At 36.2% G+C, this 26,259-nt stretch overlaps 2 protein-coding genes across 2 annotated transcripts in view; one reads left to right on the forward strand and one right to left on the reverse strand.

Annotated features, from left to right (window-relative positions):
• The window catches only part of SCN2A (sodium voltage-gated channel alpha subunit 2), a 285,612-nt gene that overhangs the window by 186,991 nt on the left and 72,362 nt on the right, over nucleotides 1-26,259 (reverse strand). The window lies entirely within an intron of this gene.
• The window catches only part of LOC133051131 (sodium channel protein type 3 subunit alpha), a 103,100-nt gene that overhangs the window by 3,401 nt on the left and 73,440 nt on the right, over nucleotides 1-26,259 (forward strand). The window contains exons 2-5 of the mRNA XM_061135554.1: nucleotides 6,475-6,669; nucleotides 16,217-16,530; nucleotides 22,325-22,442; nucleotides 23,931-24,021. Of these exons, the coding sequence (XP_060991537.1) occupies nucleotides 16,267-16,530; nucleotides 22,325-22,442; nucleotides 23,931-24,021 (473 nt within the window). The 5' untranslated portion in view covers nucleotides 6,475-6,669; nucleotides 16,217-16,266. The remainder of the gene's footprint in view (nucleotides 1-6,474; nucleotides 6,670-16,216; nucleotides 16,531-22,324; nucleotides 22,443-23,930; nucleotides 24,022-26,259) is intronic.

Raw genomic sequence — 26,259 nt, forward strand, 5'->3', positions numbered from 1 at the left:
TGTGGAATTCTTTGAGTAAAATATTCATTCCTCACTTTGCTTTGTATTAAAGAGGGTCTGATAAACTCAGCGTGTTGTTGTTTAATCGCTGAGTCATGTCCAACTCTTTGAGAGCCCATCGACTGGAGCCCAGGCTCCTCTGTCCATGGGAGTTCACAGGCAAGAATACTGGAGTGTTGCCATTTCCTTCTCCAGGGAATCTTCCTGACCCAGGGATGGATTGAACTCAGGTCAGGAGACCTGACCTGGCAGCAGATTCTTTACCCCTGAGCCACCTGCTAAGTCACTTCAGTCGTGTCCGACTCTGTGCGACCCCATAGATGGCAGCCCATCGGGCTCCCCGTCCCTGGGATTCTCCAGGCAAGAACACTGGAGTGGGTTGCCATTTCCTTCTCCAATGCATGAAAGTGAAAAGTGAAAGTGAAGTCGCTCAGTCATGTCCAACTCTTAGCGACCCCATGGACTGCAGCCTACCAGGCTCCTCCGTCCATGGGATTTTCCAGGCAAAAGTACTGCAGTGGGGTGCCATTGCAAGCCCAAACTCAGCATACTTAGTCAATAATCTTTGAGGTAAACAGGTTCTGAATATATGTATGTGATCTAGAAGAAATACGACTACATAATTAGAAAACATTGTGCCTATAGAGAATTTCGCTTTTGTTGCTTTTCTGTTTTATCATCTTCATGGCTGTATGACACAAAACTACGTTACTTTATTTACATAACCAATCCCATAGGAGTGGATATTTCAGTTTTCTAGACTTTGCTATTATAAAATATGCTGTGTTAAATAGAATACAAGACTTTCTAAACAGTAGTTGTAGGCTGAATTTGAAATAGCAAATCTAAGTAAAAAGTTTAAATCTTTATAAGAAACTAACATTAAATAACTCATTTATTCAAAAAATGTCTGTTGAACACCCATCATGTGCCATGCACTGTTCTAAGCACTTGGGATTCACTGGTGAACAAAAAGGACCAAGAAAGGAATATTCCAGCCCCTATAAATCTTATGTTCTACCCAGAAAAAATAGAAAGTGAATAATAGACATTATAAATCAGTTAATTATATAGTACATAATAAGGTGATAAGTGCTTTGGAAACAATAAAGTGGGGTAAGGAGATGGAGAGGGAAGCATAGAAGGTCTCTTTGAAAAGCTAAACTTTTGACCAAGACTTGCAGATGAGAAAGTTAGGTTATCTAGAGGAGAGAACACTCCTAGGAGAGTGAGCAGGTGCAGAGGACAGCCAGTAGCCAGTGTGACTAGAGGGGAGTGAGAAAAAAGGAGAGCAATGAGTTCAGGATGAGCTCAGCAAGGTAACTGGAAAGCCATTCATAAGGTCTTAGAGGCAATTATAAAGAGTTTGGCCTTTTCTCTGGGTAGCTCCTGCAAGCTCCTGCACAGAGAAATAACTCGATTTGTTTTCTCTTTTCCCCAAATCACTCTGACTGCTGGGTGAAAATAGGCTCCATGGGAGTCAGGCCGGAATCAGGGAGATGCTTACAAAGCTATTGCAGGCTTCTATGAAATACTGCCATAAATCATTTTAAGCTTCCAGGTTCAGAAGAATTACACCACAGGACATTTAACAAATGAACAATGAGACTGAAGAAGCTATGACTATTATCTTTGAGAAATCATAAAAATGAGAGCAGTATGACTGGTACATATGCTTCTAAGTTCAACAACAACAAAAAGCAGAACAAAAAAAAAAAACAAACAAAAAACTTCTGGATTCTATAAGCCAGTCATCGTCAAAATGTGATTCCTGGGATAACATCATCAGCATCCTCTGTGTGCTTATTAGAAACACAAAATTTGGGGCTATACCTGTATCTACAATCAACTCTGGGGTGGAACCTGGCAAGCTGTGTTTTACTAAAAGTCCTACAGGTGATCCTGATGCTAAATTTTCAGGACCACTGACAAAAACTCTAATAGTGAAACTAGACAGCAGAAGGAGCCTTTTTAGTTTTAGAACACTGGACTTCCAAGCTCCAATAAATCTTTTAAATCATGTATTTAGAGAAATTTAACTTTTATTTATGGAGAAGGAAATGGCAACCCATTCCAGTATTCTTGCCTGGGAATCCTACGGACAGAGAAGCCTGGTGGGCTACAGTCTATATGGTCACAAAAGAGACACAACTTGGTGACTGAAAAACAACAACTTTTTGTTTTTATTATATTCTATCTCTTTATAAAAAAAAATGAAGTAAAATGGTACATTATTTTTTCAAAATCCATGAGCAACCGGCAGTTGAAGACGATGAAAATGGAGAAAATGTAGGATGATTAAACCTGTTCAAGATTGCGCGTTAATGAAGTCACTGTTGTAGAATGTACATTTAGCTCCTGAGTCTCAGACTCAACATTTTTAGAGTAAGGCAGAAATGAACTTAATACAACTCAAAGAAAGAAATTCCAGATTTTAAGTTAACTGAGATCCTCATTTAGTCTTCTACTGGTCAAATTTGATCCAGGAGAATCTGAAGTACCCAGAGAAGTAGATGTATGTTTTTACTTCCTAGACAAAATTCCCAGTATATTACTTCATAACATCTTGGTGATTTGACCAATTTAAGTTATTTACCTGATAACAGTTTCAAGTCCTAAAACCAAAGGAGCAGCTGGTAGGATAGGGCTGTTACAGACACTGAAGTGCCTACCAGCAATCCCATCCAGATGGAAGGCTGCCCCCTCCCCATGGGGAAACGCTGCCAGGCACCTGAGGACAGTAGTTGTGAACTCCTCAGTGAGTGGCTTTGGATTTACTTCAGCCCCTGAACAAAGAGCTAACTGAGTCCCCAGAGTTTTACAGTCGAATGCCTGCCAGAGATGGTTTTGATCTGGAAAATTCTGAAGCAGGTACATTATGTCAACATAAAGGAGGATAAAATGGATTGAAAGGAAAGAAACCTGCATAAATGGCTAAAAATAGCTAGGTGAAGTGAAAACCAAGTCAGTCATGTCTGACTCTTTGCCACCCCATGGACTGTAGCCGCCAGGCTCCTCTGTGCAAGGAATTCTCCAGGCCAGAATACTGGAGTGGTTAATATTTCCTTCTCCAGGGGATCTTCTTGAGTGAGGGATTGAACTTGGGTCTCCTGCTTGCCAGGCAGATTCTTTACTGTCGCATGAGTCACCAGGAAAGCCCCCAAAATAGCTAAAGGATAAACTAAAGAAGCAAAATAAAGGTTAAAAACACTGGAGCTGGAATAAGACAAAAATTAAACACTGGACTAGAAAAAATTAAAGGATAAGTCAATTGTTAGGATAAACTAACACAAAAGGAAATATAAACAAACTCATCTCTAGAAAATTCAACTGTTGGTATTAATACTACAATTAATAATATTGACAGTAAAAATAGAAATGAGCTAAGAAAAATAAAATTAAAGCAAATTTGTCCAAAGTTCCCCAGCTGGTGACACCTACCCTTTTTAGAGTAAAGCTTCTGTCACACTCTTTGAACAACAACTTCCTCATTCACGGTATAAAGAAATTCCCCTTAATTTCTGAACTGCTAAAATTCTTTTAAGATAATTATTCCCCTTAATTTCTGAACTGCTAAAATTCTTTTAACATAATTTCAAAGGCAGGCTATCCATTTTGGGGGGATCTGTAGGTCTAATATTAAATAATCTGAAAGTATAGTTTCTAAATCATCTTATCTCATCACCATCTTAATGGAATTCACTGAGTTCAACTATTTTAACCATTAGTATAAGTCTTATTAGATTAAATCTTGTATGGGTTTTCTGTGAAATTAAATTTAAGACATCTGCTAAGCATGTTATGTAGTGTCCCTTGATAGCAAAACTTCTTCCCTCAGTTTGGTTCTTGGAGAAAGTTCGTCTTTTTATACATAGTGTTTAAGAATTTTTGTTTGTTTGTTTTGTTTCTTAAAATAAAAATCAGATACATGTGACTCTGTGTACTTCCACTTTTTCTTACCTATGGGGAACATCAGGGCTAAATTCCAGCCTTGATTGTATAAAGTGACCATCTCATATTCATAGTAATCTCTACTCTTTTCTTTCAGGATATCTATGTGCCATTTCCATCAAATTAATCTAAGGAACTGGTTTAAAATGCAGATCCCTGGGTCTTGCCCAAGACCAGCTTTTTCAGAATCTCCAGAGATTGAACCCAGAAGTCTACAGATTTAATAAGTGGTCCAAGTGATTCTTACGCTCACTGAAGTTCAGACCTGATTTAAAGAATCCTCATTCTCTTCTTAACTCAAGTAGTCCTATTTTATCTTACAATTAATCTATAAACCATAGTCTACTTCCAATGATGAGTGAGATAGAGATCTTATTAAGACATAATACAATTCAACTCAAAGTATTGGACGTAAATTGGAGTATGAAACCAGATGTAGAAATCACTATTTCCCATATGTCCTTGAGACTGAAAAAAATCTCTCCCATTTGGAGCCCAGGCCATGAGATATATTTTGTCTAATCTATGAATCAGTGATTTTCACAAGGGGAGGGTGAAGAAGGAGAACTCGAGCAAATCATAACTCGCTGGCATGCTTTTTCAAACTCTACTCTTCTATTCCTCCTTAAGTTCTTAGTTCCTCTTTGATATTTAGTCCTCCCAACTTCACCCCCACACCAGAGAAAAGGCTGAAAATGTCCCCAGAGAAAAGGCTGCAAATAATTTAGAATATCTAAATTTGATATTTTAGTTATTTAATACCATGCTCATTATAAGTCAGGATGGAGATCCAGGTATTGAAAACTCAGTTATTTATGTGCTGTGAAGGCGCGAAGTAGTGTTTATTAGCCTGTGACTATAGTAGAAGAAACTAGCATTTATTTAAGGACTATAAATTTAACAATTTAATGCTTGAATGCAATTTAATGCTTCAAGCTCTGATGATGGGTATTATTAAAGTAATAATAACTATAATACTGTTATTCCTACTATTGCTACTTCTATTACTACTAAAACCTCCAGCTTTTATGGAAAGCCTACTTTATACCAGCTATTGTACAAGTGACTCTCGTGAAAATCACCAGTGTGTGTGTGTGTGTGTGTGTTTGAAGAAGATCATTTAATTCTAACAACAACCCTCTTTCCAAGGGTATTAGAGTTTCCATTAACAGAGAGGAAACTAAAAATTGGACTGGTCAGGTAACATGTTCAATGTCAAACAGCTAACAAATGGCAGGGCCAGGTCTGTGTTGCTACCCAGTGAAAGAGAGGAGACACAAAGGCCAGCTCATAAAGGCACCTGCATACTTTCCTAAGTGACTATAACTCACTGAGAAGCACTGACAAATTTTAATAAGGATAAGATACATATTTTAAAAAGATCACTCTGATGACAGATTAAAGGAGAGATTGGTTGCTTAGGAGTGAGTTCTCCTCTGGAGATGAAGATTAAAAAAAAAAAACCAACTATGTATTAAATAAAAAGGAGACATTTAATGGGACTTTTTTTTTTTACAGTAAATTGTAAAAAGAGATTAATTCATGAGGATCCAGACTGGTTTGCCATATAAGATTTGTATATGTGAAATGAAATATTTCTTAAAATACTAATTGCTGATTTAAATCAGGGATACTGATTGGGTATCCCTGGTGGCTCAGATGGTAAATAATCTGCCTGCAATATGGGAGACCTGGGTTCGATCCCTGTGTTGGGAAGATTCCCTTGGAGAAGGAAATGGCAACCCACTCCAGTATTCTTGCCTGGAAAATCCCATGGACAGAAGAGCCTGGTTGGCTACAGTCCATGGGGTCACAAAGAGTCGGACACAACTGAGCAACTAACACTTTCACTTTCATATATCGTCCTTTTAAATAATCATTGGTTTAACTAGGCTTAGCCATTGCTAATGGTTATAGCCGGAAGGAATATGACATCAGATTGATATATATTATGCCTTGGTTTAATATGCTGGTTTTTTCACCTCTGCTTATCTAAAATTTATTCTTAGAAGCCATTGAATAAAGTTTATTGGTCTTATCTTAGCAAATAAAATGGGATTTTAGGTGGAAAGGAAAAGGAACTAGGATAATAACCCATAACCTCCATGTGTACCATAAACTCCAAGGGTCTACCTCTTTGATCTTTCTGGTATTTGAAGAAAAGAAGCAAAGGGGCAGTAAAGAGAGGAGAGGAGGGAAGGAAGTAGGAGGTGAAGAGCAGGCAGATGCCCTGGAGCTCCAGTCTGTCTTCAGAAGGACTGGAATCAAGGTTGCCACTGAAGGAGGTGAGTCCCATGCCCACTGCAGGATCCTGACAATGGTTCCTGGTCCCATCCTTGAGCACACAAGGGCATGCTGCTCACAAGGCTCAAACAACATGTTTTGTGTCAATCCTGATTTCTTGATCTTGAACTATAAGTAAATAAAGTGCATACAAAATCCAGATCCAGAAACAGAGTACCCATATCAATCCAAATGCCAAAGGTGCTGGATTCACTTCACCTGTGTTCTCTTTCTTCACAGATCATGGAGCAAGGAAGGTAATGTCAAGCCACATCAGAGTTCATCAGGGATGAGATACCTGTCAAAGATTTGTGGCAGAGTGGCATACTGGAATAAAAACACAGAATCTCTTATAAGGGTCGTATAAGAACAAATGAGATAATTCCCAGAACTGGCCTGGAGTTTTTCCGGAAAAAGGTGCTGTGACTATCTAAGGTACCTAAACTTCTAGTGGGTCTAAATCGTGTTTGTGCAAAGTAAACTAAAATCTAGTAAACTAACAATGGCAACAGTTTCAGGACAAAGAGGAGGCAGAAGAGGGATTTCCTGCCTCCTTGCTAGTTTGTTCCTCCTAAAGAGAAAAACACTCAAGAGACATGGCAGAGATGACCTCAGGGAGTGGAAAGATGACAAAGGCTATTGATGTAAGTAAAGAGAAACTAAACCAGCATTTTCTTTTTCTCTCAAGAGATACATTCATCTCGTGTATTCAGCAAATTACCCAGGATTGTATTTAGTTGAACTTTATTTATTTGGTAATTGGTTCTGTAGGTCATCTATTTGTATAGGATAAAGGACATCCAAATATGTAGTCAGAATTGGATTGTAAGCTGGCTCCTGGACTGGCCAAGTTTCTGAACCTAGTGAGGAGTGTTTCTTTGTTTGGTGTATCAGCCGCAACTAATGAGAAAAGCTGTCTAAAATTATCTAAGTCAAGAAGGATGTTTATTGAACCTAACAAGCAGTGCAGAGGCTGTTTGGGTCCAGGAGGTGAGGGATCCATCAAGAGCCCAAGGGTAGATCTGTCTCTGTGATCCGCCACCCTCACTGTGTCAGCTGTGCCCTCACAGTGGCATCCCTTCTGGTTTTAAGTGACAGCAGTAGGACCATCTATCATACTGTGATGCAACAATGTCCATGGGACAGAGAATTCTCTCTCCCCCTCGGTCTTTTTTGAGTGAAGAAACCTTTCACAGATGCCAGGCTGGCAGACTTGCCCTCATCTTGTATTGGCCAGAACTGGACCAAATGCCTAATCCTTAACCAATGACAGGCAAGGGGTTTGAAGGCGGTATTGAAGTGGAATGGTTGTTGGGGAGATGAACACAAAATTTGCTTCAGTCTGAAAACACACGGCAGACAAACTGAGGAGCTGATAAAACCAATGATGCTGATTTTTTTATTACAATGTTGGCTTAACTGTCATTATTAGTTAGCAGTTGTCTCTCTGAGCATATATGTATCTAATAATGACAAAGTCACGGGCAACATCATCTCCTAAAAGATAATAATTACTTCCAAGACAAAAACTGTTCTGAAGCCAGAGATGAACTTTGCTTTCACATTCAGCTATTTTTTTTCAGATGCCTGACATTAAGTCCAGGTAGAAAAAGACAAAAATAGTTCTTCTATTTAGTAAATAATAATAATATTTATGTATGGACAATCATGTGTTTATCTGACAAGAAAGGAACAATAGTAGAGAAAGTCTAGATTTAATTTGTATTTGGCCATAGTACGGTGATATCCACACTACAGAGTTACTTTCTCAATAGATTTGTCCAAGCCATTAGTAATACTGAATTGCTTGACATCACACTAAGAACAAGAAATATGTTACATAGATGAAGTAGCAAGCTCAGACTTTTAATTTACCTTTAAATAGCTCCAATATATTTAACATACACATGAACAGGTATCTATTAGATGTGGGTTTTATGTTTATTAATTCATTCCTGTTTGTTTTGTATTTTAAAGCAAAGTTGAGGACTCTGTTGCTGTGCTTCTTAGGTGGGACCACCCTACTCCTAACATAATACATACATAACAACCTCTACACATAATAACCTCCTAATAAGGTAGCTGACTCATCTTAATTCCAATTCTGAAGACATGAACTAAAATTCTTCTCATTTTGCAGGCTTGGGGCCCAGGCTTAATCCTAAACTATCTGTATTCAAATCCTGACTCCTTATTACTTTTGTAACTTGGACAAGTTATCCAACCTACCTACACCTAGGTTTTCCGATCTGTAAAATGGGGAAAATAGTAATAGTAATACCCTCATAGGGTTAAAATAACAATTAAATAAGTTCGTGTACATAAATTACATGACAGAGTATCTGAGACATAGTGATCATTCAATTGAGTTTTATCTATTATTATTATTTTATCCTCAAAGTCACTTGGTTAGGTGGGCACAACAACAAAGCAATAATTTCAAAACTTTTAAAACACAGACAATAATATTTTATTCAGCCTTGGCGAGTGCCCAGTGGTTATTATTATAATGTGTTGAATGCTGTGATTATGCCTTTGAGAAAATATGCTCTTGGTCAAACATGCCACCTGAGGATACATGCAAATGTTAGACAATCACAAGCCCTAAATGAAAATTCCTTTGGAAAAAATAATAATTTCTTTAGTAGGAAAATAGTTAATTGGTCCATTCTATCTTTTAGATTATTCCCTTCCTATTTCTTTTGTTGATACCAAGAAAACACAGACAGCATCCGATTCTCAGTAATGAAACCAGTCTTTCCTTGACAACTCTCTCTCTTGTCATCAAGAACATGAAAATATATTCAGATGTTGTTTTTTTCTTCCCTGATATCTCAAGTTGTATGACACAGAACAACTTTCCTTCCTTGAAGATGGCAAATTTACAGCCTCTGACATAATTCAGTCTCCATGGGAATAGACCAGAACTAATTGATTTTGTCTGTAACATAATTATAAAAATCCCTACAGAGAGAGACAGAGAGAGACTATTGATACTAACAGGCTATAGACCAATACAATTCACCAAACTGTCTTCTGTTCTGGAAAATTAGGCAAGATGAGAATTCACGGGCTAAATGACTAATGGAAAAAATACTTTTGTTTCTGCTGCAGTAGTGCTACGGCATATCCCAAATATTTACTGTGCCATTTTTCTCAGATTCTGATTAATTAACAATTATTAATTTTGTATTTGTTGGTTTTACATATTTTCAGCAGCTTATGTTAGTATCACAGCATACAGATATGTGAACCTGGAAAACTGAACTGGGTTACATGAATCTATTTTTCTGGATTTATATACAGCTTAGATCTTTAATATAAAATCACACAATAGTAAGATTCAAGATAAAAAAATGTCAACAATACTAGGAAAAATCAGTCAAGAACAGAATGTATGGAAAATGTGTCGCCTTAGGGCAACAATCTGTGTTTGTCAATAGACAGGCACTTCAGTGAAGATTACTTTCCTTCTCTGTGCCTGTTCCTCATTTATTTTAAAGGCAGGGAGCTGGACTTTTTGTCAAATCCAATGCATGCCTTTTAATTAGCTTCTTAGAAATTCCTCTTCTGGCATCTATATAACTGTTCTAATTTCACTAATACCTCTGTGTTCCCTCTCCTTAAAAAATGGTATTCGCGAGTCCTGCCTCTTCATGTTTCCAATTTTTTTCCTAAATAATGTACTGTGTATTCTTCAGCTTTAACTGGTGACTCCTTAATCAACATTTACCCAGCCCAGACAGCTTTCTTGAGTCTCAGATACATATACACCCAGTTGTCTCACAGGCATCTCAAAGTAAATAAAACTCAAGCAGAATTTATTCCTACAAACCTCTACTTCTCGGTTGGGTTAAACTTGAGGCCTAAACCAGAAATCTGAAGATGAACTTAACCTTGTAACTCTTCTTTACCCTTTGTATCAAATCATCATAAAATCTCGTTGGTTTTCTCTTCCTAATTGCGCCTTCAGGACAAACCTCCAGCCACGGTTTGTTTTCTCTCTAACTTATTGAAGACCTTCCATCTTCCAGGCAGCTGCTCACCTTTCAGTGCATTTTCTCATTTAAAGGTTAACATCAACTCTATGAAGTATGTGTTCTCATTGCTATCATTACTTCATAGGGAACCTGGAGAGTATGAGAAATTAAAAAAAAAATTTTTTTTTATCACAATGCTAGAACATAGTGGACCCAGGGCTTGAATGCCGTCCTGATCGCCAAGTCCACACCCTTAAGTAGTAAAGCTACAATAAAATTCTCTTGCCCTTTGCTTTAAACCACTGGTGTCCATCTGCTTCCTTTTAGGGAGGCTATTCTCAAAGGGTAGTTTTCAGACACGGGAGTGTTCCTGAGTCCACTGCAGAGTGTCTCTGAGGTCTAAACTATTTTCTTAAAAAAATACCAAATTGTCATTTGCCTTTTTTCACTGTTCTGACATTTGCACCTATAGTGCTAAAGTCAGGGAAGCAGAACTGCTAACGCCTGAGCAGGAATCAAGGCAGTGGCATCAAATCACAGGAAGAGTCCTTGTTTTCTTCACCACCATTTTTGGTAAGAAAAAAAAAAAATGCCAGTTCACATAAGAACATCTTTGATGAGGCAGTAAAAATTATTAGTTTTATTAAATCTTGAACCTAAAGAACACATATTTTTAATATTCTGTATGATGATAGGGAAAGAATACAGAAAGCATTTCCACTGTGGACTGAGCGCTACAGCTGTCTCAAGGAAAAGAGTTGTGTGACTGCGTCAGTCAGGAGCCGAATGCACAGTGCTTTTTCATGGAACACCATTTCCACTTGAAAGAAAGAACTGACAAGCTATGGTTATTCAGATATATATATATTCGGGTATTTGGCAGATATTTTCTCAAAAATGAATAAAGGAAAAACCTGTCATTTCAGGGAAAGCAAATGATAGCATTTGTTGTCGATGTTAAAATTTGAGCTTTCAAGGGGAAATTGAAATTCTGGAAAACTTTTACCTGAGGCTGGGAGAACTGACTTATTTGAAAGGACCCTGATGCTGGGAAAGAGAAGGGGACGACAGAGGATGAGACGGTTGGATGGCATCACCGACTTGATGGACATGAGTTTGAGTAGACTCTAGGAGTTGGTGATGGACAGGGAGGCCTGGAGTGCTGCAGTTCATGGGGTCGCAAAGAGTCAAACACGACTGAGCGACTGAACTGAACTGAACTGGGAGCTTGACAGTCTCCCAATACATTATGATCTTCTCTAGAGATCAATGGTGATATTAACAAATGCTATTTTTGAATGTTACATAATAAAATTTGTCAAAATTTGGAAAATCTGCATAGCAATATGCTGATATTTTCCAAATGATCTATGCATGATGGTACAAAATCCATCCAAAGGGCAAGATCAATCAAAAGTTCACTGATAGACAGTTTCAGATTCCACACTGAAACTAATTTAAGAAACTACCATTTGTAGAGTTTTAATGTTTATCAAAGAAGAATATTCACAATTGCTTCATAAAGAAATTGAAATACTCCCTATTTTCCAGCTACATATTTGTGAGGGGATTTTCTTCTTATACTTTAATCAAAACAACATATCTCAACAGACTGAATTCTTAAACAGATAGGAGAATCTAGCTATATTCCATTAAGTCAGACAGTAAAGAGATTTGCCCAAATGTAAAACAAGTTCATTCTTCTCACTCAATTCTTTTCATTTTGAAACATGATTGGTATATTAAGTTGTTTTCATTAAAAATCTGTTTTATATATAAACATATTAAAGTTAATCAAGACATTTTAAAATTTTCTATTCTAATTTTTAGTACAGTAAATATGGATAGATAAGTCTCTTCTTAAACGAAAGCTCTTTGAAGTCATCTATAATTTTAAGAGCATTAAGGGATCCTGAAACCAAAATGTTTAAAAACCACGGCTCTAGGATCGCTCCCTATCTGTCCATCCTTCCTACTGTCACCATCTTTCCAGTCTTAAAGTGATCATGCATGTCCCACCTACAGCCTTCCTTAGCATGCTGAATGAGGCCTTTGGTGATCTGTATCCTGCCTAAATTCCATTCCTTCATTTTTCCACTCCCTTTTAGGCAGGTTGACTTCCACCCATAATGAACTTCTTATAGTTCTTCCCAAACAATCCATGCTCTGTTATTTCTGGGTCCATATACGTGCTTCCCCCTGCCTAATAGGTCTCTATTGATATGGCTTCTTCCCAACCTTCCCCCATCTACCACCACCACTACAACTAGCTGGTCAAATTCCAACCAGTCTACAAAACTTACCCTAATATCACTTCCTTAGGAAGACTTGTCTTAACCATGCCCTTCCCCGGGTAGAATAAACTGCTCCCTTTAATGCAGCTCAGATAATAACCAGTTATATAAGATTATATTATAATTATTAGTATAAAAATCTGTCTCTCCCAATGGACAGTCAGTTCCTTAAGGGCAGAGACACAGTGTTGATACAGAGTGGTCCCTCAATAAATATTTCCTAAATAAATGACCCTAAGTTTCCTTCCAGGTGTGAAATTCTGTCATCCATCCCTGTAATAAGATATTTTGAACCATAGTCTTTCTTGATTAACAGAAGGATGCATTTGTTTTATTAACACACATTAACAAACATAGACACTTGAGTTTTTAATCAAAGAGATCATCTCCTCAGATCTTTTCTGCTTTTTTTGCAAGGACAGTTCTGAAGAAAATTTGGTATGTTAAATTTGATGTGTTTTAATAAATTATAATGCACATATATTCATTAATAATATATATTCCACACCAAGGCATCAGCAGGAATTAATTTTTTAAAGTCTGTCCTAATAGGAATATAAAATTATGTAAGAGCTCAGTATAATAAGCTCACAAAGAACAAGAAAGAATAGAAGAAAATTAAAATAGAACAACTAGAGAACTATGAGAGGTTTCTAAACAGCAACACTGTACATGAAGCCCCAAGAAACTCTGTTCACTATAATCTTTAATGTCTTGGCCTATCCAAATACTGAGCAAACCCTAGGTCTCCTAGCAGACAAAAAGCTGAAAGTCTAGAATTGGACTGTCTTCTCAGGATTTAGAAACACCAGCATGGCAATTTCAAAAGACGTCTTTACTTCCTTTTGGTCAAGACTCGAGGTCTTTATTCTGGCCCCTGATAAGTGAACGAAGGTAAAGAATTATTTATTTTTTAAAATAAATGTTCATGATTTTGTGATGGTACCTTGTTTTGCGTCATCTCAGAGAAATCGAAGTCATTTATAAAGATTACTGGAAGATTTCTACATTAGATATGTTTAAAATCATTTCATTTTAAAACTTAGGAGCCAGGAGACTCCAATTAAATGAGTAAAATTAGTTATTTCTTTATGGAAAGTGTTGCCACATATATGATAATGTGTTTCGATGACAATGAGGTTGCTTGCTTGTATGTGCTCAGTTGTGTCCAACTCTTTGCAACCCCATGGACTGGGGGCCCTAGCAGGCTCCTCTGTCCATGAAATTCTCCAGGAAAGAATACTGGAGTGGGTTACCATTTCCTACTCCAGGGGAGCTTCCCAACACAGGGATCAAACCCGCGTCTCTTATGTCTCCTGCATTGGCAGGCAGGTTCTTTAAAGAGGTTGAGGAAGATTAAATGACAAACTCAATACCACAAACCCAGTACTCACAGACTCATTACTAATCTAGATCTCTGAAACCAACTGCTGCAAGGTTTTCATTCCAATGTCAATAAAGAAACCAAAATCAGTTCAAGTAAATGTTTAACTACAAAAGTAACCTTTCTTGTCCCTTAAGAGAGCAGCCAAGTTCCACAGAAATTTTTAAAGATATTTTTCACATGCTCTGTCATTTTCATTTAGCACTTGGGAAGAACGCTTATTCATTCAATTCAGGACAGGTGATAAGAGACAGGTGGATTACACATCCCTAGTTATTTAAGGCTTTCAGTTAAAGGCAGACTCCTTCCCCACTGAAAAGTACAAAAGCTGTGATTATTCCACAGTTGCCTAGAGTTGAAATGACTATGTCGCCATTGAATTTAACATAAAATGGCTGGAACCATTAACTCTACTTTGTGCCATCTACCATGAATTTAGAAGGCACAAAATAGATAGTTGATTGATTTTTAAGTAAAACAGAATAACTGTTCCCAAACCTTCTGATCCATATACCACTTGATGGAGCATAAGAAAGAGCCTTGTCCCATAACAAATCAGAAGTTCTTTTTTCAGAACTAGTAGGGGATATGGCACAGTTTTTTGACAAGTCTGATAATTTATAACTTATCTGGAATATACCTTCATAATAGCAGGAAATATAATGATGGTATCATACTATGAATATGAATTCAATGGAAATACATAGGTATTAAAATATTTTTTGTCACTGGGACAGACCTGGGAACCAGTAATTCAGATATACACAAAAAACACACAGTATTCTGTATCATTTTTCTTATGTTACTATAAGATCTAAAATTTCTCCTTCTCTGGAAACTCACTATCTCCATGCAATGAACTGCCAAGAATTAGAATGCCATTTAGGGATAAACTACTATGGTGACTGGAATAAGTGTGGGGGCAGAGGAAGGTGGGTATCTGGGGATAGGGAAATGTCACAGCTGACTTCCATGATTATTCTGATGCCATGGTTGTAGATCGTTCTACAAGATGACTGATGTACTCTTTGCATTTCATTGTTTTTGTTTCTGTTTTCTATATGGATTTTTAAAATGAGATTCTTGGCACAAGGCAAAATAAAATAACTGCCAACTCATGTTTCAAATTTTATGTAGCTAATTTCCTGTATTTCTGACAGTTCTGTCACATTTCCAGCAGATAGAATTTCTTCCCTCCCCTGGGAAATTGAGCAGGTCCACTCCACATGTCTGTCTGTCCTCCATTCCTCTTCCAGCCATGGGGTAGGCGTGTGTGAATGCGCCCCTGTACTCTGCACATCCCAGTCCCTTCCTGAAGCTCCACAGTCAGCTGGAGTTCCAGAAAGTTAGGACCTTATTTAAAGGACAGTGGCTTGAATTGCAAAGATGCTTGAAACCACACCAGAGGAAAGGGTTGAAGGAACTAAAGATAATTAGATTACGATCACTGACACTAACACAGCGCTTGCTAATTCTGGAAACTAGTCTAAATATTTAAGGCAAATTAATTTATTAATCCCTTACTAACCTGGGGGATCAATTCTCATATTATCCCCATTTTATAGATGAAGACTGGAGCACTGAGGGGTTACATTTGTAAAGTCATGCCGCTCAACAGTGACGGAGCCAGGGTTTAGAACAGAAGGAATCTGGCTCCACAGTCCATTACCTTTACTACCCCACATCAAATGAAAGATTCAGGAAGAAGATGAAAACTGTCCTGGAATACTTAAAGAGGAGCAGACAGGAAAAGTAAATACATTCTGCATTGCTTCAGAAGATACCTCAGGAGGAAACTAAGTGAAAAGCTAAAAGGAAACAGCTTTGACTTCTCTGTCGATGCTGACAGTCAGATCTTGCTTTAGAACCAATGTTCAATGATGCTGGTAATTAGAACAGTGGTTGGGTTACACAAAATTCTTTTCCTACCCTGAGATTTTATGAGTTGGCGGTATACCACTGTATTGTCACCAAGATATTTTCTTTGGAGTGTTAGTAAGATATGATAAAAGGAGGAGGGAGAGAAATAATGGGCCCCTAAGTAATTTTATCGACAAGCATTCTTGGCACTAATCTTTACCAATGTTTACTCTGCTTTGGTGTAAAGGTATCAGAACAGACATTTGATAGACATATAAAGTTGTCTTATTGAAAATTAGATTGGATGATATTTCTAAGTTAAAATTTTTAGTGCAGCATGAAAAGCACTACTTAGTGTTTATATTAAAATAATTAATATAAGAAATATTAACACCTTGGTTGATTTTCTTAATCTCTCTCATTCTCTTGCTTTCCTAACCCTCATGCATTTTTTTTAATTGCAGGCTATTCTTATGCAAGAAGCTAAACGTAATTAAATGTGCAGGATGAAAAGATGGCACAGGCACTGTTGGTACCCCCAGGACCTGAAAGCTTCCGCCTTTTTACTAGAGAATCTCTTGCTGCTATCGAAAAACGTACTGCAGAAGAGAAAGCCAAGAAACCCAAGAGAGAACAAGACAATGATGAAGAGAACGAACCAAAGCCAAACAGTGACTTGGAGGCTGGAAAGAATCTTCCATTCATTTACGGAGACATCCCTCCAGGGATGGTGTCAGAGCCGCTGGAGGACTTGGACCCCTACTATATCAACAAGAAAGTGAGTGTTGATTTTATCCTTCCCATAAGTCTTTACCTTGGAACTTTAATATACTTTTCTGGGGCTCATGGATACACTGCACCATAAATTTTCTACTGTTTAAGATTTTATAATACTTATTTCCGCTTATTTTTAAGTACCATATAATCAGCAGAAACATAAGAAATGAACTCAAGATCTGGCCAAAGGGAAGTGATACAGAGATGAACCATTTCTACAATTTCACAGTCACTGATACTGACAAAATTAAAATTGACACCAAGAAAGCAAAACATATGTTATTGGTGACATATTTAAACACATAGTAGACAACAGAATAATAGCTATGTGAAATAAGCTATGTGAAATATGTACAGGGTACATATCCTTATTTTTTAGTTCTTTGACTTGAGGTTTCTTCACGATAGATTTGTATTTTAGGGGGTAATAATTTTATTTAGCATCCTCCTATAGGAAGACAGAAAAAATGTTCACCCAAAGATACATTTTTTTGGGTCCAATAACCTGATTGGGGGTTTCTCTTAAACTTAATCTGTGACACGTTAGATTCCAGAACACCTACATATTGTTAAAACATCACTCTGAGAAAAAAATATCAAGAACAAAAGACAAAAAAACAGAAACCCAAGTTTTTCCATCTATATATGATTTAAATCAACAATTATGACTATGTCCTTCTAATACTATAATAACCATATAAGTCTGTCAGAATCAGCTAGTTTTTGATGTTAAACCAACTGTGCAGTATTTTATAGGAAGTATAAAAAATAGATGCTAGATCCTGTGCTCTCTAATTAGCTATTTTGGCAGCTTACAACCATGATTTATATTTCAAATTCATAGACACAAAAACTGGCCCATGTAGAAACTAAAGAAACATTAATATCACTAAGAGTTATTGGCTTACAGATTAAAGGAAAAATTGAGCACTTTTATTAGTCAAAGTCAGCCCTTTTAAAAGGAATGGCTAAAGAAACTATTCTTTAAGCAGCGTACAACTTATAAGATCAATGATGGCTAAAGGAACTGACAACCATTCAGACCTGGAACTAGCCCTATGGCTCTGAAGGAGTGCTTCTGAAACTATGTACATATAGAGGATAATGTTAAAATACAGATTATGACTCCATAGACCTGGGGTGTGGCCATGGAGCCAGCATTTCCAGCAAGCTTGTGAGTGAGACTACTGCTGCTGGTACCTGGGCCCACTGGGAGTAGTCAGCATTAAAATGCATTATTTAACGTTACACAGCCAATTAAAATAAACAGGTCCTTTCTGTTTCCTTTTAAACTAGCTTCATGAAAGGTGGCATATAATATATATTCATATAGTTCTAAAAGTAATTTATTCCAGTACTTTACTATAGAATTGGTAAAGACAATTTTGAAATTTAGTAACTGTACTATTACATATGATGATGAAAGTGAGATATTCCCCAAGAAACTAGAAGAAAATTCTCCTCTGGAAATTATTGATTCAAACTATGTATTTGCAAAGATGCCTTCAAGAGATGGCGGTATGACTTATACTCTAACATGATTAAAAGTATTTGCTACTTAAAGAAAGGAAGTGTCCTTAAGATAGGGAATTGGTAAAATTAAGGATGGGCAAAAGAGAATAATGAAAAAAAATATTACATTTTCTCAGGGAGACAGATTTTCAGTTAGTAGTAGTCCTGAAAGTACTTTCCTCTCAGAAAGTCACTTCATTGGTGAGGGCCTACACTGTGCTACCTAATCGAGATGTCATCAAACATCCATATTAATTAATTCAGTTTATTTGGACTCCATGCTCAACAAAGAGTATCTTATTATAATTCATCTTCCCATTGATCTGCTTAAAGGAAAGAATGTGCTGGCTATGCTACAGCAATTATTCCAACCCGTGTGACAGTGATCTATCTGGTTGTATATAAATAGATTGGCATTCTAATTTTATATCAGGCTTTCAAGCTTGGTTAACGTGAGTCTGCCGCTAGGAAACAGAATTGCTCTCTATCTGCTAACAAAGTCAGTTTTTATTGCCTCCCTGTCTGACAACAAGAGTAGAACCCATATTTATTCATAATGGCCATGACTCATCTTAAGAGACATCTAGAGTGTATGTATACTGTTGTCTGCCCTGCTTTCCATTATGAAGAGTCTATAAGGATGAAGACTGAGGGGCTATTGTAGAAAATAGCTCTTGGGACAGAAGGAGCTGATGTAAGAAGCTAATGGAGAAGCTCTGGAATTTAAAATATGATATAGAGCTTGTTAATTATATGGAATAATGCAGGTGAAAGGCGTTTTAAAATTATAAAGCATTATGAAACTTTGGTTCCATCAATTGATGTTACAATTTTACACACCTAATTGAGTCATATAAGCAAAATCACAATGTATTTTAATGGCATTCAAATTGATCAGATAAAACTTGAGAATAGTGACAGTGATTGTAGTAACAGCTAAAATTTGCTATGCTCATACTTCGTCAAGTATTGTTTGAGTGCTATAACTCTATAACTTATGTAATATTCAATGAAAGACAAAGCAGGTGCTAGATTTACCTCATTTTATAGACAGGGAAGTGAAGCACAGGGAGGTTAAGTAACTTGTCCAAAGTTACACTCCATAAGTGATGAATTAGGATGTGAACCTAGGCAGTCAGGCTCCAGAGCTCTTAATCACTAAGCAAAACCATATACTGTGTTTATTATATAATGAAAGAAAATGTTTTTAAAAACTAGTTATATAATTTTGACTTCTCTGATAGATATGGTTCTACTCAGAGAACTTATTCTTGCCTTAAGTAGTAAAAACTTTAGTGAACCTGTAAAATGGGCATTTACCTGGAAAAAAGAAGCAAGCACCATTCCAGAGTGGATAATATCCAGTTTAACATACTTCCAGATATAACATTCATCACCTTAGTAGCAATATATAGTACTATTTTCTCAAGTCACATCATTACTTATCACTTCTTAGAGAACAGATTTTGGAATTGGCACTATTGATCTCTTCTCTATCAGTCATTCTCTCAAATAATTTTCAGTTTCGATATATCTCTCAACAAAAGAGCCCCAAATTTTAAATGCCTTTCTTGTCATTTGTTCCCCATACAGGACAACAACCTTTTATTCTTCACTTCTCAGAACTCAAGGTTTTCTTTCTGTTAGGGGTTGTTCTCCAGAAATAAACTGGGATTGTGTTCTTAAGGTCTGCTTTATTCCAGAATCAGTAAATTCACTGAAGATGCCCTCGGCCTGTCATTTTTAATCCCATTAGTACTGCAAAGGCTAATCTTATGGGAAGAGGCAAGGTGTCCATGTTTAAAGAAACAGTTCATTTCTGTTCACTCTGATCTTCGAGATTTTTCAAAATAAAATCCTCTCAATGTTACATTTGGCTTTTTCAGGAATATTGTTTTTTAAAAAATGAGTAAATGCACCTTAAACTGTGGTAAACTTTACATGTCACTTCTGTCATTGAATGTCTAAACGAACCCAGATTGCTTGACCATAATAATAAATGATTTAATCCTATGAATTCAAAAAATCCTTTAATGCATCTATGTTTCAAGAGCAGGCATCCCAGTGCCCACTCTCCCTTGTGAATAATCTCAGTGCTAGTAAAGAACAGCTTATTTGCCCTCATCATAGCATTTTTCCAATCTATAGATTATAGTTCATAGAAAATAGTTGGTTAGGTCTATGGCCTTGAATACAAAAAGGCAACGTGCAGAGAAGTCGCTTTCTCTACACTTTACACTTACATATAAATATTTTCTATTCATTAAATGTAAATATTATACTCACAATATTCTATTCAAACAGAGCATGTTGTCAGTGAACATGAAAGTCTAGGATACAGTTCTTAGTTAATTTAATCACACAAGCAACATCACAATGCATTTTAATTGCATTCAAATTGATGGTGTAAAACTTGAGAATAGTGAGAACATATTCATAACTAAATGGTTATATAGAATAGGTGTCTTAAAAGTAAATAGCATCTTAAAGGTAAACTCACATTTAATTGAAACAAGAGTTTATTTGCAAACCAGGCTATTAAATGCTGTGTAAAAACAAAATGGAAGAAAAAAAGTAGCTAACTGGTTCTTTATGTTCAATGATTTATAACAACTTGTAAGCTAGTCCTCAGTGGAATGAACTCTACAAATAATTGCTGCTTGACTATAATTACAAGCAGCATGCCAATGTGTGCATATTAATATACTAAGACTTACTGGAAAAGGGAAACAATTGGGGAGTGATCAAAAGGCAGTGTGATTTATCTGGAAAGACATAATGATGGAGATGATTTTGACAGCTGAGGACATTCCTGGAGAGTAGGGATTTTCAACCCGTGGCTGCATACAGAATCACCAGGCGAAAATGTTTAACATACCATTGTCTATGCCCAGCCTCCAGAAATTAATTCTGTTGTTCTCTGGTGGATCCCATATAATAGCAATATTAAGATCACCCCAGGAGATTCTAACATGTGGACAGGACTAAGAACATTTGATATAAGAGTGGGTCATTGTAGGTGATACCTTACTGTCAGGTCTGTTATGGACCTGAACAAAAGTAAGTTTGCATAATATGACCTCTCAGGTGCCTCCTTCTCTGGGATTCTATGACACTCATCTTGAGAATCAGAGTGAGAAGTTGATAGTAAGTGGGATTGACAAGGGAATTGAATTGGCTGGAACAAAGGTGCTTTGGTGGGAAAAGAAATAAAAGATGATCCCAGAGAGACCTAGTAGGTAATCACCATTCCTGAGCCACCAGGGAAGTCCCAAGAATATGGAAGTGGGTAGCCATTCCCTTCTCCAGGGGATCCTCCCAACCCAGGGATTGAACCCGCATTACAGGCAGATTCTTTACCATCTGAGCCACCAGGAAAGCCCAGCTTAAATGCTAAATTGATGACTATAGGTTTCAGGTCATAGGAATTTAGCGACAGAATGCCCTTCAGCGACAGAATGTCGCTTCAGTCGTGTCCGACTCTGTGCAACCCCAGAGACGGCAGCCCACCAGGCTCCCCCGTCCCTGGGATTCTCCAGGCAAGAACACTGGAGTGGGTTGCCATTTCCTTCTCCAATGCATGAAAGTGAAAAGTGAAAGTGAAGTCGTTCAGTCGTGACTGACTCTTAGCGACCCCATGGACTGCAGCCCACCAGGCTCCTCCATCCATGGGATTTTCCAGGCAAGAGTACTGGAGTGGGGTGCCATTGCCTTCTCCGTGAAATGATGCATTTCAGCCTAATTCGTAATGTGGCTGGTCCTTCTCAGTATTACAACAGATCTATAGGACAAGCAAAACCAGTTTATTCAGCCTGTTTGAACATTTTAAAGTAGGACAACTACCACAGGGAAAATAGCTTCATAAACTTTGGAGTTAAAAGATTTGATATAATTAAAATATTTATAAAAGATCATTTTAATAGCAGTATATTATAATAGCAGCATAACCTGAAAAGTTACCAAAACTGGGGACAGATGGTAAGCCTTAAATAGAATTAGAGTCCACAAAGTTAATTTACAACTTGATACAAATTTTGTGTAGGATCATCAGTGTGTATTGGGAAGTTGATACCTGAGAGACAGATTAGATAATAGTACATTGTATCTTTATTTTCAGTTAAATGTTAATTTAGGGGAGAAAAAGTGATATCTAATATGTTTATACTTATACAAACTGGCTTAAACAAGTTCAAACAAATCAGGTAAAAAGTTCTTATGTGTGTAAACTCTTCATATAAGCCACATGTCTAACCTAGTAATTTTTTTCATGTGTTCTTTTTCAGACTTTTATAGTATTGAATAAAGGGAAGGCAATTTTCCGATTCAGTGCCACCTCTGCCTTGTATATTTTAACTCCACTAAATCCTATTAGGAAAATTGCTATTAAGATTTTGGTACATTCATATCCTTTTTATGTGAATTGTCTAAATGTTGTTTCTAGTAGCTGATTTATAAAGAATGTCATTCTTTTTATAATATATATATGATTCTTTCCGATTAATTGGTAACTTTGTTGTTTAACCTATTGTACTCATTGATTTTCTGCTATTTATAACAAGGTTATGTAGAATGACAATTATGATTCTAGGAGTAAAAATACAACTGTGATAGTAAATGAAACACACGGTGTCGCAGGAACAGCAACAAATCTCCTTCAAACTTTTATTAACCTCAATTAGACCATATATAATCACCATTAAAGAAGCATAGCCTACTGTGCTTAGTATTATTATCTGTATTCCAAATGTTCAAATTGTTGTGTCTTAATTGGTTCTGTATCTTCATCACCTGGACTTCCCTTCCTTCCTTCTTTTCTTCCTTCAGTAAATATTTATTAAACTGCTATGTATCTATGCATCTGATTGATAATATCTATTTAAAAATCACTGAACTTAAAACTACTTACAATGACAGTCAAAAACTATGTAAAATGACATAATATGTGTGGATTTCAAGAAAACTCTCAAGAAGTGATAATAAACTAGAAAGGTGATCTTCAGAGACGTCAAAATAGGCACCTTATACAAACTGATTCAAAACAGGTTAACATAAAAACTAAAAGAGAGACAAAAGAGACAGGGCTAACCTAGAGACAGGGAAAAGAGGACTGATAGATAGCCTTTTGAAGTGCTTTTGAATTCTCCCATTCTATGGTTTGATATTGGAAAGTATTTACATTTTAAAACAGAAAGATTTACTTCAAAAAATGTAATCATAAGTTTTCTTAGAGTGAAGACTGGGTTGAAATTCTAAGAGAAATGACTACAGCTAATTCTTAGAAAGGGTTTAAAAACAGTGTGTATTTAGGTATGGTATGGACAAGATACAGAAAGATAATTAAATGTCCTGATAAGTTCCTATACTCCCAAGTGAAAATTAAAAGTTAGAAAATAAAACTAGCTCATTAGCAAAATTTATCTCTCCCTCTATTCTTATGTGGTGAATGCTAAAGGAACAAGTTCCATCACTGGAAGGCTACTAGAGTTCCTAATTACAGTAGAATCAATCAATGCAATCCTTGAACACACAGGGCTATACATTCTCAGGCTTATTATATTCCATTCATTAACCTTTTGTCCATCAGTGGAAATTTTAAAGGGTATCTGAAGTATAACTTTTAGACTTACACTAGAAAATTCCCATTTGCTTCAAACAGAGATCTCTTTCTATTGAATTCAGTTTTGTGACGGAATGATGCAAAATAAAAAAAACAATGAACCAAGAATACAAAGAATATATGACAGACTTCAGAGTTTCGTTTTTTTCTTTGTCACTGATTTAAAACAAGTAAGTAAGATTAATTTTACAGGTTAACTTGGTTTCTTTGTATTGGATTATTTGTAAATGGCCACAATATTGTACTAGCATTTATTCCTTAACTATAATCTACTTTATTCAGCATGCTTATCATGTGCACTATCTTGACCAACTGTGTATTTATGACCTTGAGTAACCCTCCAGACTGGACAAAGAATGTAGAGTAAGTAAAAATGATTTCTTGGAATGAGAAATGCACACTCAAATTCTCTAGCAATCTCTTAATTATGGTCTGACTTATGGTTTCCACTTTTTGAAGTCAAACTAAACACTTCTAAGAAATGATTATTTGCATAATATGGAAAAAACAAGGGAAGTTTTTTTTGGGGGGGAGACGTATTTCTCCTATGAGATAGATATTTCTTCCAACAAGTGATAGCATTTGATTAAGAAAGGTTATTAAATTATATATACTAGCTGGTAAGCTAAATAATCATTTATCATAGAAGTTAAGACTGAATCACAATTATGCATTTTAGATAAAATACAATGATCATTTGAGCATAAATAAAATTATTTGATTCTAGTATATTATTGTTATATTCTGATAAAATTGATTTAGGTGTTTAGCTTTATATCACTAGGCAATTCAGTTATACACTATATCAGTATATTAAAAAAAACACTTAGGTGTTTAAGTTATTTTGATGTTTAGTTATATTTAGATACATAGATTATTTAGACACAGCATGTGTGCTAGAAACATCACAAATCTGTAAAGGAAACAAAATGTCTTTGCAAAACCATATTCAAATAATAACAAGGCTTAAGGGGAAAATGTGATTATGGAAAGATCTCTCATAACTTTTAAAACTTTGTCATTAGAATACTAATAGAAAAACATAACAATCCCAATAAAAAGACACTGGCCCAGTTAAATCTCTGTGGACATTTGTACCTAAAGTCTTAGCCAGCAACCTCTCTGCAGTCTTAGACCTGAGCCTTGTCCTTCCTCCCTTGAAATGGAGACTCTGGCAATGATATCATCAAAGTAAAACATTTGATTCAATATTTTAATACAGAGGGAAAGATCTAAGCACCGTATTTGGGGCGTGTTAAACTATACCCTGCTTGCACCAAAGAAGGAACTTCTGTCCATTTTTCTGCAATAGTATTAAGGTCTTTTATTGCTTAGGATGTTTTATGTAAGTGTGAATGAAAAGGTGCCCCTTATTATTTCAAAACACTAATATGCTGAGGAAAACTGTGTGTGAAGGAAAAGCTGCCCCTGATTATTTTAAAACATTAATACGCTGAGGAAAACTGTGCTTTAACTAAAAATCTTTGCATTTTAACAGCATTATTCCCCAATTTGTCAATCACATATAAGATTATTCGTGAAAGAAACATGCCTTTTTTTTTTAGTGAAACAGAAGGTATTTAGCTTAAACAGTCTATTTATGTAATAGGCTAATAAAATGACCAGGTATTTATTTTAGTGAAAAAGAAAATTGTATGTTCTTACTGTTATATTTTTAAAGTAATGTCCAATAGGAGATAAGCTATTATAACAAATACTGACACTTTCATTTCTGTTTTTTATAGATTTCTATGAGAATTTACAGAATCATTCTAAGCCATCATTCATCAGTGATTTAACAAATTAAAGACTTTTTTGACAGTAGATTGAAAAAGCTCCCTAAAAATCATTTTAGTAGAGAATCCAGTTCTTATGTTGAGGCAAGCCATTTAACAGAATTCTCACTTACCATTTACAATTTGGGACTTAACTAGTGGATATACCTGTATAAAACTATTCTGTATGTATTTTTCCCTGCAGAAATTATTGACATACTAAAACATGTATGAATTTATTTATATAATGTTATTAAAAGGCAGGTAAAGGGGAAACAAATATTATTATTTGAATATGCAGTTTTCTTTTAAGTTACTTTTAGAGATGCCTATATCCATTATGAAAAGTCAACTTAACAAAAGCTTTTGACTTCCACTGTTTAGTTGGAAAACTTTGCACAGGTTTCCTAATCAATTATCTCTAGTCATCTGACAGCAAGGCAGCAGGAAAACAAGCAAAATATTAGTGATTACAGTAAAAGAAACAAACAAACAAAAACTTAAAAAACACAGTCCAGTGAAAAGAGAAGTCAGTTTTGACAGGAAAATACAAGTCACTGATAGCAGAAATCTCCCCTATCCAAAGAGATGGCATGCCGAGGACTATATTATATAGTGAGAGTCATATTATGTAAGGCAAATCATTTCTATAGATATCAAAATCACAGGGGGGAAACACCTTGTAACAGAATCAATAACATGATTAAGGACCTAGTGATGTCAGAGCCAGGAAAAATCAAGGTCCCCCTTGATTCCCACTGACCCATTCAATCAAGTTTTCTAACAGGTGTATCTGAACACCTGTTCTGTGCAAAGCTGTCTTAAA

This window comes from Dama dama, chromosome 33 (genome assembly GCF_033118175.1).
Source record: "Dama dama isolate Ldn47 chromosome 33, ASM3311817v1, whole genome shotgun sequence".
In the NCBI taxonomy this organism is placed as follows: Eukaryota; Metazoa; Chordata; class Mammalia; order Artiodactyla; family Cervidae; genus Dama; species Dama dama.